Source organism: Vipera berus (assembly GCF_964194415.1).
Source record: "Vipera berus genome assembly, chromosome: 2".
NCBI classification, from domain to species: domain Eukaryota; kingdom Metazoa; phylum Chordata; class Lepidosauria; order Squamata; family Viperidae; genus Vipera; species Vipera berus.
This window is the reverse complement of record NC_138203.1, coordinates 204,080,937-204,099,495: the sequence shown is the minus strand read 5'-3', so window position 1 is coordinate 204,099,495 and position 18,559 is coordinate 204,080,937. Positions and strand designations below refer to the sequence as shown.

Below are 18,559 nucleotides of genomic sequence, written 5' to 3'. Positions count from 1 at the left end.
GTAAACTATGTCAGTATATTATGACATCCTAATATCTTGGGAAGAACCTGATGCATACGGAGGTCAACACCAGCTAAAGAACTAGAAGATGTGACTTTGTTATAAACATACATAATAATAACAACAGAATAGAAGAGAAAGAACTAGAAAAAAACAAAGACCTGCAAATAGAAGCACAACAATTATAGCAAAAGAAAATGAAGACAGTATTAACAGTAATAGATGCCTAGGCTACAATGCCAAAACATCTAGAGCACCACTTGAACACTCAATTGGCATTGACAAAGTAAGTAAATTGCAAAGGGCAGCTTTACTTGGAGCATATCCTGCCACGATATCTTTAACACCATCAAGAATCAACATCTGCCTATCTTAGGTCCTTAGATCCATATAACTTAATATATGGATTCAAATTCCAAATCCACTATAAACATTTGGTTGTGTGATAAATCATCATCATCATCATCATCATCATCATCATCATCTTCCCTTTAAACCCATCAAACAAGGACATCAGCCTACCACAAGTCTTTGAGAAGGACTCAATAGGTGGATAAAAATGCCAAATCCAGTCTAAACTGGTTGATTATGTGACAAACCACAGTAATAATGTCACATTACAGAAGAAATGTGCATCTGACACACTTATTGAGATAGGTTTAGTAAGGTTTTTTCTATTATTAGCACAGCACCAGCAGATAGCAATAAAATATACCTAATAGATATGCAGAGAGGATGCCGAATCACTGGTCATGTAGTGTTATATTCTGAAGAAAAACCTTATATCATGTCTAAAACTTATGCACCACTAGGTAAATATACCACACTTGCCTGTTAAGACATTGGTATGCAGCTGTAGAGGAGTGGGTAATGCATAAGTACCTACCGTACTTTGTCATTATTCTCTTGAGCTATGTTTATCTATATTCCTCGTTATTGAGCAAAAAGGTTGGAACAGGACATTTTGCATAACTTGAATCACAATAATAGAATGGTAAAGTTTGGAAAGCAAGAATTATATAAAACAACTAGCAAGACTGATCCTTGTAACTACGGGAGAGAAGAATAACCACTAGGAGGTGAAGTATAGCATTGATGCTCATCCTGGTTGTTGCTGACCTATTTTTCTTCTTTCTAATCAGGAGAAGAAATTTGTTTAAGATTTCTGTGTCAAAAATAGGGAAGAATGAGAAAAAGTGCTGCTGTCCTTGATTGTGATAAGAAGAAAATTTGACATTCTCTTTGAAAAAGGAAGATAAGTAGCAGTCATACAGATATCAAATCAATTATAGACATTTACTCATTTTACGCTACAGTAACATAAGGACTGGAGATTCCATTTCAAAACAATCATTGCCTCAAACATCTAAAGACCAAGAAATGTTCTTGTAATACTCTACTGGGGCCATCTAGCAATCAAACCAAAAAGGACTCTATTCAGCAGCATTAGCTGAATCAGAGATCCAGCCAAAACAAAAGATTGGCCTGCTGAATGCGTACATGCTGTCAAATTTAGCTTATCAGCTTCACAGTTATTACAATTTATTCTGTTGTTTGAGCTTAAAATGTCACCGGGAATATATTAATATGGTACTACTTCTGATAAGGGCACATTAAAGGTTATAGAAATAATATATTATCAGAGACTAAGTGTGTACATCACTCGATGTGCATTATTTATCAGTAACAGTTCATTTATGAAATATATGTGATCATATTACCTAAAGTGCTTCTTAAGTGTGTATGTGTACACACATGCATGTCTGTGAATACTCTGATAAGCTTTGTGAAAGGTGCATTCCAATTAGAATGGAATAGACCTGGAAGAGACCGTGCATTCAAGTCCAGCCCCCTGCACAAGCAGGAGAACCTATACCATTTCAGACAAGGACTGTCTAGTCCCTTCTTCAAAATCTCCAGTGATGGAGCGCCCACGATTTCTGAAGACAAGCTGTTTCACTGGTTAATTGTCCTTAGGAAGTTTCTCCTTAATTCCAGATTGCTTTTCTTTTTGATCAGTTTCCAACCATTGTTTCTTGTCCTGCCCTCTGGTGCTTTGGAGAATAATTTGACCCCCCCTCTTCTTTATGGCAGCCCCTCAAATACTGGAATACTGCTATCATGTCACCCCTATTTTTTCTTTTCTTTAGACTAGCCAACCCCAATTCCTGCAGGTGTTCTTCATATGTTTTAGTCTCCAGGGCTTTGATCATCTTAGTTGCTCTTTGCTGAATTTTTTTCCCAAAATCTCAACATCTTTTTTGTAGTATGCTGACCAAAATCGGTTGCAGTATTCCAGGTGTGGTCTTACTAGGGTTTTATAAAACGATACTAATACTTCATGTGATCTTGATTCTATGCCTCTGTTTATACAACCCAGGATTGTATTAACTTTTTTGGTTGCTGCTGCACACTGCTGGCTCATAGCCAAGTGATCATCCACTAGGACTCCAAGGTCCCTCTCACAGTTACTAGTTTTGAGCCAGGTCTCGCTTAATCTGTACTTACACCTTTGGTTTTTCCTGCCTAAATGTAAAACATTAAAGTTCATTTTGTTCAAGTCTGTCAAGATCTTTTTGGATGAATGCACCAACACTGGAAGTTTTTAAGAAGAGACTGGACAGCCATTTGTCTGAAATGGTATAGGGTTTCCTGTCTGAGCAGGGGGTTGGACTAGATGAACTCCAAGGTCCCTTTCAACTGTTGTTGTTGTTATTGTTGTTGTTATTGTTGTTGTTGTTGTTGTTGTTGTTGTTGTTGTTATTATTATTATTATTATTATTATTATTATTATTATTATTACGAATTACATGTTGATTTTTATATCTGCACCTGAAGAGTGTAATTTTATTTGACCTGACAAAATGAATGAAGTGAATGAAATAAGTATTCCAAAAAGAAGGTCTCTCAAATCTGTTTTATAGGCATAGTTTTTAAGCAATGTTAATTTTGAATCTTTCAGTCAATTCTTCCAATACTATCTGGCTGTGGGTGTTTGGGCCATTGTAATCTGAGGACATCCCATCTTTGATCTTGGACCAAGGTAGCATTTCCTCATTTGATCTTAATGCAATCTTGGAGTCTTCCTGACTTTGTCAGTCACTCATGCCTTAGTCAACTCATGGCTTGACTACTATAACAACCTCTACATGGGGCTTTCCATGAAGACCACTTGGAAGCTTCAGCTGGTTCAGAATGTGGTGATGGAAGCAATAATGTAATACATCTGCTTCGCAAGCTGCATCAGGAGCCAGTTTGCTTCCTGGTGAGATTCAAGATGTTGATTGTTACCTGTAAAGCCCTATATGGCATTAGGACCAGTTATTTGAGGGATCACCTGTCTCCCGTAACATCTACACAGCTAATTCAATCCTGCAGAGTTAGCAGGTTCTGGATTCCTTCAATTAAACAATCTCATGTACTGGGACTCTGGAAGCACACCTTCTCTGAAATAGTACCTGCCCTCAGGAATGAGGTTCTGCCCACATTGCAGATATCCCCACTCTGTTGTTGTTTGTAAGAACCATGAGGCCCTGGTTGTTCACCCTATTTGGGTCTTCAATTTTCATATTTTTTCTGAATCTCTTCTAGTTCTGCATCCTTGAATATTTTATTTCTGGTAATAAATCACTTTAAATATCCCTACTACTGGAATGTTGGTTCCAATGAAGCCATAATGGTGCAATTTTCAAGCACAGTATACTTTTGTCTTGTCTGTGATTGTTGTTCTTCCAGTAATCCTACAGGGCTAGGACCTGCTTACCCAGTGATATCTCTTGAGTCCTGCTGCTGACTTGTGGACAGATACCAGGACCTAACATCTGATGCAGTCCTTCATTGACCTGAGTGATGATCAATCCATTTAGGTTTCTTTTTTCGGGTTTTTTTTCATGTTAAATGGGTTGATGCATATTGTGCTACAATCTGTCTGGCACAGGTGACTTCTCTACTAGGATACAAAGTGCCAGCACAACCTCATTAGATTATTATGGTTTATCACATGGTCAGCCAGACTAGATTTGGCATTTTTATCCACCTATTGAGTTATCTTCAAAAAGTACTTTCTTAGTTCCACCATAAAGGAGATATCTAAAGAACTATACATTCCAGCTCTATTGTGTTTTAGGTTTTTCAAGGATTACCTTTCCTCTGTAGTGACTGATGCTTTGGAATGTAGGATAGGCCAATTCCGAATAAGTCCTGCCAATATTTATAACTGCAGGCAGAAATCTAGAGGTAGGTAGCAACTTGGGCTGAATTATTTATTTTTTATTTTTTATTTTAATTCCATTTATATCCCGCCCTTCTCCGAAGACTCAGGGCGGCTTACAAGCTTAGCAGCAGCCTTCATTCTATGTATATGCCTGCTTGTTAGGGCTTTCGCCCCCCCCCCCCAAGCGGCATTATTACAAAGTCAGCTTAATTGCCCCCAACAATCTGGGTCCTCATTTTACCTACCTCGGAAGGATGGAAGGCTGAGTCAACCTTGAGCCTGGTGGGATGCGAACCTGCACTAATTGCAGGCAGCTGGTGTTACTTAGGGAGGCATTAGCCCACTGCTCCACCAAGGCTCTAATTAGCCCATCCAGGAACATTTTGTTTTGATCTTTGTCTAGTAATTCAGAAGTTAGGTGTGATCACTGGCAGATAAAATCTATCTGACACGCTAACCAGAAATCCAAGATGGGGCTCTTGATCTAAAGTCTTCAAATATTTCATTAAAAAATCCAGAAATAAGCAGTTGCATTTTTTGTTCTCTATGGCCCACTTCTCAGTTTCTCACCAACAAGATAATGTAAAAAGTATTGTTAAGTGCTTGTTCTGCACTGCCCTTAACATGAACTTGCATTAATATTTAATAAATCAGCTGCAGGGCTTCAAGAGTCAAGTCTATATTTATTGTTGAGTCTGGAATGCTGCCTAAGTTAACAATCTTTCTTTAATTCCTCTTTCTGTAATTTCAACAAAAAGAGCCATATGATTAACAATTTTTGTAAACCAAATATTCATTGTATTATCAATTCATAAATGGCAACCCTATTATTTTATGGGAAATAATACTGGGCTTGGTGGGTCTCACTTTTTATCAAATATTTATAGGATTGTCCTACCAGAATATGAGAATAATAAAATTCACTGAGAAATCTGATAATTGGAGTAGGATTGATCTTTTAATACACAAAATTCTTAAAGTAAATATAAAGAGAAGAAAATAGGCTAGAATATGAGATTAATAAAATTCAGTGAGAAATCTGATACTTAATTGGAGCAGGATTCATATTCTAATACAGAAAATTCTTAAAGTAAATATAAAGAAAAAACAGATATTTCTTTTGGGTTTAACAGAAAAAGACTTGGAAAAAAATGTGGAATGTTGATGTTATATATATTGACAGCAGCAAGACTACTCTACACACAGAAATGGAAGGACATTTCAGTCCAACAACGGATGAATAGCTGCAAAATTTGATGGAGTTAGCAGAGATGGCTAAATTGACTGCTTTGATCAAAGAAAAAAAACCACAAATAATTTTATTTCTACTTGGACACTGCTTCTGGACTTTGTGCCTGAATTTGATTTTGGGTTTTACTGATTAAATATATATATATATAACTAGGAATGGCTAGTATAAACTATTAGTAAAAGTAAAAAGATGAGATATGATGTTAATGCCTTATTCTACTGCACCAAAGGGAGTTAGAAATCAACTCTTTTCTTTCTTTCTCTCCTTCTTTTCCTCACTTTTCTATTCCCTATTTTTCCTATTTTTTGTTTTTGTATATTTTTTGTATGTTATATCACTAATAAAACTGTAGAGAAATATTTAAAAAAATATTTAAAAAAGAAAAAGAAAAAAAGAAATGAGAAACCAGATACTTAATTGAACAGATAAACTCACCAGCTTTCTCAGTCCGGTGTTTTGGACCCTCTTGTCCTGGAAGGCATGGGCAAGGTCCTTCACATCGAGCTACAATGTTTTTGCCAGATGTACAGGCATGAAACTCCAACTTGCACTGTAAGCACAACAAAACAAACACAATTTATTTGATGCAAAATTGGAATGGGATTCAGATATGAAAATAAACATTGTCATCAGAATAGAATCTTGAGAGTAAGTTTTTGTGGTCTGACTTTAAAGTTACTTGCTCTGCTTATTGATACTTCTAGCTGTGCCCGTGTAATACCAATACTCTGAGAGTGCCATTGGCTCCCAACTGCATCTGTGTGCAGTTCAAGGTATTATTATATTCTTTAAGCCCTGCATGGCATAGAGTTTGGTTACTTGAAAGTATCTGAGTATCTGCCCTCCTCACATGCTCTGATAGAGAAGGTTTACTCCAGGTCCCTTCCACTGAAACAATTCATCTTGTGGGACCCAGGGTGCATGCCTTCTGTCTTATGGAACAACCTTCCTCTTGACATATAAAGGGTGTCAAGACCTGGCTCTTTCCCTAAGACATGATGCTTGGTGTCCTGACTGGATGATGGTGCTACTGCTATTTAAGTCATCATCTACTTTTGTTAATATTGTTTGTAAGTATATGCATTATAATTTTATATTTTTTTTCATTAGACTCTGTCACCTTGGTTGAGTTGGGGCGCTATATAAATGTTTTAAGTAAGTAAATGAATATGTAAGTCTTTAAGTTTGGTTTTAAGAGGTCATTCAGATTCACAATCCAAAACATAGGCAAAGAACAGAATACACATACTTATTTAGTAAAAAAAACAAAATAAATCTGAATTGAATTAATTACAATTAGCTAGATTTAATTAGTCTTTTCTTAAACATTTAGAAATCACAATCCATCAACAAGTTTTGAAAGGACTCGTAAGGACCTGCTCACCTTGGATGACTGCCATTGGTTTTAATCTTCTTCCCTACATAAAAATTTCTTACAAGCTTTCTATTAATACCGCCCCCACACACACACAACAAATGACATAAATTAGCCAGTTTTAGAGGAGAAGCATAGGTTAGAAAACTATCTGTAAAAATGAATAATTTAGTCATTTTAAAGCACGTCTATTTGAATTCCTGAACGAGATTCTATATCTTATTGATAGTACTGAAGCCATGCTTACAACTGTTGTGCAGGAACCAAAGCAAGGTAACTACATGAGATAAATCAATAATTAAACCCGTGAAGCACCCATGTGTTTTGCAAAATTATGTTTTTGTTTTCTATTCTACTACAATAAAAAAGCAGAGTGAATGAAGCAGAATGTTGCTGTAAGATTAATGTCTCCTACTTTGAAAATGTCAGAAGTAGCTTGCTGCTGCTTGTGTGTATTTTTGTAAATGAATTCACCTCCCCAGGCTTTAATCTGGTAGCAGGAGACCATTTATTCTTGACAACATTCTGTCACAATGATATTATCTCCTAGGTGCTTTCTGGACTTTAGAGGACTCTGAGGACTGCAAACTCCCTATGCTATTCAGTTCTTCAGTTTTAGGATATTTGTGGATACAGCCTGCTCTCTGCTTGTGGATAAATTCAAAGGGCATTTGATGCTGTTTACTTTTTCTATACACGTGTAAGAACCACACCTAAATCCCATATGCGAAATGTGGCATTGTGGGTACTAGTATTTCAGTCAGAAGAGGACGGTAATTCAAATTATAAAATGATAATGGCTGATATTCTGATAATGCTATGATTTGTCTTTTTGATTTGGCACGATTTTTCCTGTTCTTGTTCCTATTAAAATTGCATATATTGTTTTGTTAAAATATCAGCTGAAGTCTTTTTAATTGAAGCAGACTGGGTCCACAGTAGACATCATATAGTATCTTGAATTACAATCTCTTTGATGTGCCAGTAAGCTCCTGCAGAAAACCACTTGCTCTGTAGTTTTAAAATTGTCTGAATTTTCTTATTCTACAGTCATGGCTTCAGAGAGTAAAATGTACAGAGCTAATTCTAAATGTTCCTTTTTGCATGGAATGGCTAGTGGCAGCTTTATAGAAACCATCTCTGGAGGAAGGAAAAGTTTTCAAAGGAGATTATGCCATCATGAGCTGCAGGTTCAAACAAACTTCCTACCCATGCTACCCCACAGCTTTGTCACCAGGAGTGAGAATTCAGCTATGAGGTAGACATTTCCAGCACTTATTCTAATAGAACAACTTGTTTAGCCAATACACATGAAAAAAATGGTTAGGATCCTGGCTTGATTTGTGTCTATTTTCAGAGTACTAATTCAGTGCAAGCCAATTCTCAAACAAATTTAAAGTTCTATAACAAAGTCAGATAATTGTGTGGAAAGTGGATGTGTGGTCACCAGTATTATCTCGTTGTTTTAATTCTCCATGGATGTATCCACTGAATAGATTGTAAGCAAATAGTACACATTAGATTTTAATAGTTTGAACACCAACCACTAGAGTTCAGAATATAGAAACACACCATTTTGAAGCTAATAGTGTCATTGAAATCACGTTTCAAAGTCATTTTCCCTGGAGGCAGCATTGGGACCATATATAGGCCACAAAGCAAGTCATCCCAGCCGCTTGCCCATTACCAGGAGCTCATTTCTGCTGTCTTTTCAGTGGCTCTTAGAAGTATCAAAAATTTCTCCTACCTAATGAGTGTACTCAATGTATTTTGTAAAGATGTGGTAAATTTCCTTTATTTTGGCAGCTTTCCTAATGTGTATAGTTTTCCTAGATGGTTAAGTGCTGGTAGCCTAAAGTATAAATATGAACTGAGACGGGAGGGTTTTTTTTAATGTGTATTCATTTACACAATAGTCAATAATGGTCTAATGTGTCAATCAACATTTAGTTACTTATAGAATTGGTAATTCTAGCCTAATCAGCTGTAAAATCTACTTCAGAGAGGCAAATAATACCCACTATAAAAAACAAATGTAACACACACATTTCCCAAATGGGTAAACACAGATTATAAAGTAAACACTGAATGTCATTTAGGTGGTCTTGGCCACCACTACTGGCAGATTTAATGTCAATTAATATTATTAATGGTGATTCATATTCAGCCAGAGAATTCTGCTGTTCATTAGATCAGTTAATAAAAAGGATAATTCTAGTTGCATGGGTTTCTCCTTTCAAGAAATGACATGAACTTGACTGGCTAAATATTTCTTTCCTTTGCAAAAAGGTATATTCAGCTTCATTGATAACAATGAGAAACCAAGAGCACATAAATTGCTGATACTAATTTATTCAACCTATTTGCCAGTCATTACTCCACAAAAATAATCAAGAAATCTGGACATAAGACAGTTAAAATTGATGAAACTGTTACAGAAATAAAGTAGAAAGGTATCAACTAAAACTCTGGGATCAAGACATTCAATAAGAGAAGCATCAAAACCTATATGTTTAAGGTTGTTTGCTACTCAAATAACTCATGTTAAATTCATTTTTAAATCTTCTTGCTTTGTAATAGCAGGTAACAAATAAGTGAAACAGCAGTAGTTTTTTTTTTTAAAAATATTCGTCCCTGTGAGTATATTTTTAAAAAAGTTTTTTTTAAAAAATCTGCAGCTTGTTAAAAAGCTAGCTGTCTTATATCCTACAGTGATGTATTCTATAAAAACTACCAAACCACATTGAAAGCGTAAACACCATAACAGGAAGATTTATAATGATAAGCCCATAGGATGTTAGCAGACAATGCTTCAATACAAATCAACAAAATCTTCTTCTCCAAGGAATGTCTGAATCTCTAAATGATTAGGAGAAAAAAGGTTAGAGAGAAAAACATCCAAACACAGTTATCCCTTATTTCCAAATATGTATTTTTATTGATCAGATAAGAGGAAAACATCATTACTTTTTAAGAGATGACAACTATAGAAAGCAGAAATATATCCAGAGAAAGCAATTATGTATTCAGTGCAAAATTCTGAATATGAGATATTTTTCAAAAGTTGGTTATTACTGTATTGAAAAATAAAGTATGTTGGTATTCTTGTGATATATCTTTTTGTTATGCCTCTTAACTAAATAAATTTTAAAAATGAAATTCTACATTATAGTTTTAAAGAAATCTCCTAATAACTTATTATTCATGCAAAACAATCCATTGCTCAACTACATGATGCAGAAATATATTCAAGGAACCCACAGTGGAGGAATGGATGGTGAAGATGGTAAAACTTGCAGAAATGGCAAAACTAGAGTAAAGTAAAGTAAAGTAAAGCTTGAGTAGGATGGGAACAACTTGGTGGAGTAGTGGACTAATGCCTCCTTAAGTAACACCAGCTGCCTGCAATTAGTACAGGTTCACATACCACCAGGCTCAAGGTTGACTCAGCCTTCCATCCTTCCAAGGTAGGTAAAATGAGGACCCAGATTGTTGGGGGCAATAAGCTGACTTTGTAATAATGCCGCTTGGGGGGGGGGGCGAAAGCCCTAATAAGCAGGCATATACATAGAATGAAGGCTATTGCTAAGCACATTGGTTTGTGCTTAGATTGTAAGCCGCCCTGAGTCTTCGGAGAAGGGCAGGATATAAATGGGATTTAAAAAAAACTTTTTATAAAACACTGGAAATCCTATATGGACTTATTGTTGAAGATGGATGCCATGACCATTGACCCCATTGACTCAGTTTACCGTGAAGAGGGTACCTCTTGAATAGAAGTATGATGCCCAGCAAGCAGTACACTTTCAGCCCATCAAAAAAAAGCCAATGCTTGCTAATTTACCTTGGAAGCTGTACATTTACATTCCACTCCAGACTTGGAAGAAAATTTTATCCTCTAGACCAGGGGTGTCAAACTCACGTCACGTGACGTGTCATGATGTATTGCGACTTTTTGCCATTGCTGGCAATGGGGTGGGCGCGGTTTCGCTATGATGAATTCGGCTTGCGGGCCAGCAGTTTGACACCCCTGCTCTAAACATTTCTTTTCAGGTGCATTCTTTGTGAACTCAGGTGCTTATGTTGATTAAAAAAACCAAACTAATAGGCCAAGCTATAGAGACCGTTGGTTCACTTTCTAAAACAAGGAAGGGGGAGCCTTCTCCTCCTCCTGCCTACATTAAAAGAGTGACATCTCTTCACCTTCAGACCACTAAGTAGAAATACTGCAGCGGAGTGGAAAATAGTGATTCCCCAAATGAAGAAATACCTGATGATATGTCTGATTCTGTGGGCAAGAGGAAAAAAATGTTTTTATTCTTGTCTACCATAAGGAGATTAACTTTGTTGAGTCATGTCTCTGCATCTTTTGCCATGCAAGCTAATTTTCTGACTTGTCTAGAAGCTGAATTTTACAACCATTCTTATGGAGAAGCTGGCAGTCCCTGGCAAACAGCAACAATAATCATCAAAGGAGCATTGGGTAAAAAAATATTTAGAAGGATGTACACAAACCACAAATCCGTATAGATTGCCTACTAATTTTTATTGCTCACCATTGTTTTGTAAAGCAGTAATTACATTACAAAAATGTCGTCCCTCACCATTTTAATGAAAATCAGAACTATATCAGTGGATTAACCCTTGAGTCCACCAGTGCATTGTATGAAAAAGATTTTGTTTTGTTTTTTTTAATCAAACTGAAATGTAACAAATCAGTGGAACGTTTGAAGCTTAGGCGATTATTCTGTGTGAGAAAATGAAGAGCTTAAACTTTTCAGTGCTCCATTATAATTCATTTTTTAATTTCAAAGTTCATTTTAAGCAGAGGCAGACAACATATTTTAAATCAATTTATGGATTTATTTCTGTACCAGCATATTGTGAAGTACCTCTGTACTGCAACTAATCAGATTCATCGTGTTTTTCTCCTTCACACAGAAGGAGTGATGTAGACAAAGCAGCCTAATTAGCAAGAGGAATGGCCACAAAGGAACACTCACAAACTGTAGAAAAACATGGTCAGGGAAGATGGGAAAACTAACCTTGACCTCCTATGCAATACTCTAAAGCCCCATTCTTCGAGAATGCCAAATCCTATAAAATTTGATTAATCCCTCCTTTGAGATCTCATGTTATCCCTAATAAGAATACCAAAATTATGTATTATGTATGTCATGTATGAATGCCAAAACTGAGAAAAGTTTCAGTGTTCTTCTGGTATGTTGATGTTTGTTAGATATTTTGAAATTATATTTTATTTATTTTGGGTTTTTTTTAAACATTGACTAATTATTGAATGGCAAGATACCAATGGAGTTCATATGCAATTTGCATAAATATACTTTAAGCTTCTGTATTCTAATTAGCAGAATTTGAGTTCCCAAGGACTGTTCAATTTAATACAACCAGAAACTCCTTTTAGACTTCTTATTTAATACAACAATCTGTCTGTCTGTCTGTCTGTCTGTCTGTCTGTCTGTCTGTCTGTCTCTCTCATCGGATGGGGGGAAGAGGTCAATCCTTTCACGGAAGGGTTGGATTACTGTTTTTAATATTTTTGTTGCTGCAACTGAGCTTTTGACATAAAGTTTAAAAAACTAATTTTGATTCTACAATATATTTTCCCATTTGGGAGGCTGCAAAGATTCTATTTACCTTACTATCTTTTTTATGTCAGAATCTTCACAGATATTGTTCTTGTAGTTGAAGATGGAACATGAGGTTAATCAGGAAGAGACGTGCTTCTGTGCTGCTATTCTTCTCAAATTAATCTTCCTCCTGTTTGTCTATTTTATTGATTTTTCCCAAGCTATACTTTCACAAATGTGGATAGTTGGCAGAAGCATTCAAAATAGGACTGTGGAAGAATACCTGTTTCTGTCACTCTCTTCCAGGACAAAAATAATAATTTCTGAAGTAGTGAAACATACTTTTGCTACAGCAATCTTCCTATTTTTTTTCACATTCATGCAGTCTTCAATGATAACTGAAACTACTATAGTAAACTGGCTTAAAATATTGCACAAACCATGGTTTGCTCAATCATGATTTAATGCAGCATGATAATGATGCCACACCAGTTTGATGTAGTGGCTAAAGTGTTGGCCTAGAAATCAGGAGAATTGTGAGTTTTAAACCTCCTTTATATATGAAAGCTGACTGGGTGACTCTGGACCAGTCATTCTTTCTCAGCTCAACTGACCCCATAGGGTTGTTGTGGGACAATAGGAGGCAGAAGTATTAGGTATGTTTGTTGCCTTGATTTATATATTAAAAGGCAGGATAACAAGTTTATAATAATAATAATCTATCATTCATGGTTGGTCATACAGTCAGTCAGAAGTTTAGATTGGATTTGGCACTTTTGTTCACCTACTATGTCCTTCCCAAGAACATGTGGATATGCAAGTGTTGTTGTTCAATAATTTTAGAGTTACTGTCACAGATATCTGCCACTTAAACCATAATTGGTGGACTCTATCCAGACATGTTATCAAAAGGTTACGGTCTAGTCAGGTTTCTAATTTTGTTAAGCCATGTTTTACTTCACAATAATTAACTAACACATAGGTAGGTTCACATATGCTAAATCTGAGATGGGCCACCTTTTACAGCCTATACAACACTTTTTAGGAAGAACCCCCCCTACTCCATATAGATTAATTATTTAGAAAGTGTCATTATATCAGACAAAGATCTGTATTTGTTGATGGAAGTTGATAATTATAATAATGCACATAATGTCTTGCATTTCCTTCCTCAAAACAGCAGCAGGCCTCCAAACTAATCTTACTTAAACAAGCCCTTAAAACCTGGTTGTTCCTCCAGCCCTTGGCTAGATTGTACATTGGACCTTTGTGGGATAATTAGGTGAATGGATGTTTTTCTTCCCCTTAACTCCTTTTCCCTGTTTAGGCTATGTTCTTGTTTTATTTTGTTTTTAAATTGTCAGCCATTCAGAATCATAATGGAGTCAGGCCTATAACTCAAATAAGGAAGATAGTAGGTAGGTTGGTTGGTTAGAGGAGAATAAAACTCTCTTTCTTGTCCCCATCTTGGCATGTAATTTCTTGCTCAATGTCTATGGAGATTTTTAATCATCCAGGTCATGATCCAAAAGGCAACTGGGCTTTCTTTCTTTTTTTTTCCTTTGAAAATGTTTTGCTTCTCATCCAAGAAGCTTCTTCAGTTTTAACTAACTGGTAGGGAATGCAAAGATTTATATTCTTTGCAGTCATCTGGTTGTTAGCACTTTGAGGGCAGGTTGTTACCTCTCTGATTTACTGAGGCCACTTGTGGGTTTATATTTATCCTCAAGAGTCACTTGAATAAGAATGCAAATGAGTGTGGAACTTTCTTGGGACTGCTTTGTATACAAGAGATGGTGTTGTTGTTGTTTCCCTCCTCTTCTGTTGAGAGAAGTTCGTTCAGTTTTAACATAAATGGCCTCTTTTAGCTCTCTTTCAAACGGCGGTCTTCTCTGCCCAGAATAAGGACCTTGCTGTTTCAAAAGAATGTCTTTCAAATGTAGAGAGATTGATGAATCTTGTCCTAATGAGTTTGTTCTCCTGTGTTGTGCCAGGTATTTGTGAAGTGGTTGTTGTATTTCCCTAATGTACAGGTCTCCACGTGTTTCACTGCATTGCACTGCATATACCACATTGCTCTGTTTGTGTTTGGGTGTTCTGTTCTTGGGGTGGACAAGCTTCTGTCTTAATAAATTCATGGATTTACAGTATGAATGTATGTTGTGTTGGTTGAAAATTCTCCTGAGCTTTTCCCTTCAAACCTTCAGCCCAGTGGTGTTCGGTTCTCGTTACTCCCAGTTTGTGCTCCTTTTCTCCCAAAGTTATCTTTTGTTTTTCAAACAATTTCCCAATCTCTAGCCCACAGGCAGGGGTTGAGAGAATTTGCAGGGAGAAGGGTTTGCAGACATCCCAAAGATCATGCTGATTCAAAGGTCTGAGCTAGCATGAAGGGCTGGCAGGCAAGTTCCAAGAGTGAAAGTGGAGGTGGAGTTTGCTTTTTATTCATTACTGTGGGACTGAATAATATAAGGACTGCTAATCTCTATTCTGTTAAATTGCTCATTTGAATACTGACCTCCCTCCCAACCTACTCATTAGAACATAATGTATGGGAAATGCATTTTTAATTCTTTCAACTCATTTGTTATTACAGACTCTGTTCCTCTAAATTAACCTTGGTAACATACCAGTTCACAGATAGGAGGATCCTATGTTGATTATGTTCTTTGATGACAGCAATATGTTGCTATACTCTCTATATAAGGAACTCACAATCATCCTTAAGATTTTAAAAATGTTTGGGTTAAGTGAAAGGCAGAATACTAATTGAAATGCCTAAGAAGGATGTGGTCTATTGATGAGTTAACTCTATGTTTTACTGCTCTTAAGAAGATAAGAATCACAACAGTAAAATCAATGGTTTAATCCCAAGCTATCTCCTTGGCCATAAAGTTGTATTTTGAAGTACTCTCAACTATACAGCAACTAATAATCTTTTTAAAAAAAGGTTTTATTGATTTTTTAATATTTACATATACATGTATTTGTGAAACAATATGGTGGTTGGGTAGTTAAAAAAAGAAATAACCAGTTGTAAATAGTTCAGGTTACATCAACAGAGATGCCCTCTCTAATTCCCTTAGTTATTACATAGTCAAAATAAGCAGGTTAGTACACTTCTAGTTGTAACCTAGTCAATTAATAAATTTTAAAATATATTTTCACTGATACATATCAATATCCTGATTTTAAATTTTATCTAATTGCAATAGGATATTCTAGAATAGCCTATAGTATATAGGAAAAAGCTTAATTTTTGGGTAACCCACAATTCCCTATTTCAATAAAGAATAATTCTTTAAGTTGCCGTGCAGGGCCTCCCAAGACAGAAAGGTCATAGCAGAGAGTTCTGACAAAACGTGATCCACTGGAGAAGGAAATGGCAACCCACTCAAGTATCTTTGCCATGAAAACCCTATGGACAGTACCAAAAGGCAAAATGATATGACGCTGGAAGATGAGCCCCTCAGGTCGGAAGGCGTCCAATATGCTACTGGGCAAGAGCAGAGGGCTAGTACTAGTAGCGCCAGAAAGAATGAAGTGACTGGGCCAAAGCCGAAAGGACACTCAGCTGTGGATGTGTCTGGTGGTGAAAGGAAAGTCCGATGCTGTAAAGATTTTTTCTCCATAGGAACCTGGAATGTAAGATCCATGACTCAAGGCAAGCTGGACGTGGTCAAACAAGAGATGACAAGACTGAACATCGACATCTTAGGAATCAACGAACTAAAATGGACAGGAATGGGTGAATTTAATTCAGATGACCATCAGGTATACTACTGCGGGCAAGAATCCCTCAGATTTAATATCACAGTAGTCCAAGTCTATGCCCCAACCACCAGTGCTGAAGAGGATGAAATTGACCAGTTCTATGAAGCCCTACAGCACCTTATAGAACTAACACCAAAAAATGATGTCCTTATTATCATGGGGGATTGGAATGCTAAAGTAGGAAGCCAAAAGATAACCGGAATAACAGGCAAGTTTGGCCTTTGAGTACAAAATGAAGCAGGGCACAGGCTGATAGAATTTTGTCAAGAGAATACGATGGTCATAGCAAACACTCTTTTCCAACAACCCAAGAGATGGCTCTACACATGGACATCACCAGACGGTCAACACAGAAATCAGATTGACTATATGCTCTGCAGCCAAAGATGGAGAAGCTCTATACAGTCAGTAAAAACAAGACCAGGAGCTGACTGTGGCTCAGACCATGAGCTTCTCATTGCAAAGTTTAGGCTTAAACTGAAGAAAGTAGGGAAAAGCACTAGGCCACTCAGGTATGAATTAAATCATATCCCTATTGAATATACAGTAGAAGTGACAAATAGATTTAAGGAATTAGATCTGATAGACAGAGTGCCTAAAGAACTATGGACAGAGGTTCGCAACATTGTAGAACAGGTAGCAACCAAAACCATCCCAAAGAAAAAGAAATGCAAGAAAGCAAAATGGCTGTCTGAGGAAGCTTTGCAAATAGCTGAGGAAAGGAGGGAAGCAAAAGGCAAGGGAGAAAAAGAAAGATACACCCAATTGAATGCAGAATTCCAGAGAAATGCTAGAAGAGATAAGAATGCCTTCTTAAATGAACAGTGCAAAGAAATAGAAGAAAATAGAATAGGGAGGACCAGAGATCTCTTCAAGAAAATTGGAGAGATGAAGGGAACGTTTAATGCAAAAGTGGGCATGATAAAGGACCAAAATGGCAGGGACCTAACAGAGGCAGAAGAGATGAAGAAGAGGTGGCAAAATTACACAGAAGAACTATACAAGAATGAGCTTAATGTTCCTGATAATCACAATGAGGTGGTCACTGACCTGGAGCCAGACATCCTAGAATGTGAAGTGAAGTGGGCCTTAGAAAAGCTGAGCAACAACAAAGCTAGTGGAGGTGACAGTATTCCAGCTGAGCTATTCAAAATCTTAAAAGACAATGCAGTAAAAGTGCTACACTCAATTTGCCAGCAGATTTGGAAAACTCAACAGTGGCCACAGGATTGGAAAAGAACTGTTTACATTCCAATTCCAAGGAAAGGCAGCGCCAAACAATGTTCAAACTATCGCACCATTGCACTCATTTCTCATGCTAGTAAAGTTATGCTTAAAATCCTACAAGCTAGACTCCAGCAGTATGTGGATCGAGAACTACCAGAAGTACAGGCAGGATTTTGAAGAGGCAGAGGAACTAGAGATCAAATTGCCAACATACGCTGGATCATGGAGAAAGCTAGGGAGTTCCAGAAAAACATCTACTTCTGCTTCATTGACTATGCCAGGGGTCAGCAACCTGAAACAGTGAAAGAGCCACTTGGAACCGGTTCCCTCACAAAAGGAAAAACTGGGAGCCGCAAAAAATGTGTGCACACACGCGTACATGCGCACATGCGCAGAACAGGGTTTGAAGAGTGGAGCCAAGGCGAGATATGCACCTACCCTGCATATTTGAATTGATTGGTTGAACCTTTTTAGTCCCACTTTTTTTTTTTGGACTGCACATGGCAGAGTACTGGGAGCCGCAGGAGACGGCTGAAAGAGCCGCATGCGGCTCCGGAGCCGCAGGTTGCAGACCTGTGGACTATGCTAAAGCATTTGATTGTGTGGATCATAACAAACTGTGGCAAGTTCTTAAAGAGATGGGCGTACCAGACCATCTTATTTCTCTCTTGAGAAACCTACATGTGGGCCAAGAAGCAACAGTGAGAACGGGACATGGAACCACTGATTGGTTCAAAATTGGGAAAGTCGTCCGGCAAGGCTGTATACTGTCGCCCTGCCTATTTAACCTATATGCAGAGCACATCATGAGAAAGGCAGGGCTAGATGAATCAAAAGTTGGAATTAAGATTGCCGGGAGAAATATCAACAACCTAAGATATGCAGATGATTTATTTATTTTATTTATTTTATTTATTAAATTTTTATACCGCCCTTCTCCTGAAGGACTCAGGGCGGTGTACAGGGCAATAAATATCAAAATATAAATACAAAAGTTAAAAAAGAGTTTAAAAGAATTAAATAATTATGCCCAATATAATACAATAATAAAACTGTGTTAAAACTAAATACAACCCCAAACCCATCAGACCAGGCCAGATTGTTCAAATAAATAAGTTTTTAAATCGCGC

The 18,559-nt window shown here is 37.0% G+C and overlaps 1 protein-coding gene across 2 annotated transcripts in view; it reads right to left on the bottom strand.

The window, feature by feature from the left end:
• The window catches only part of SPOCK1 (SPARC (osteonectin), cwcv and kazal like domains proteoglycan 1), a gene marked incomplete at its 3' end in the record, with an annotated part of 528,644 nt that overhangs the window by 94,691 nt on the left and 415,394 nt on the right, over positions 1–18,559 (bottom strand). For both annotated transcript variants that reach the window (XM_081316772.1, XM_081316771.1), the window contains one exon: positions 5,901–6,015. In XM_081316772.1, the coding sequence (XP_081172898.1) occupies positions 5,901–6,015 (115 nt within the window). The remainder of the gene's footprint in view (positions 1–5,900; positions 6,016–18,559) is intronic.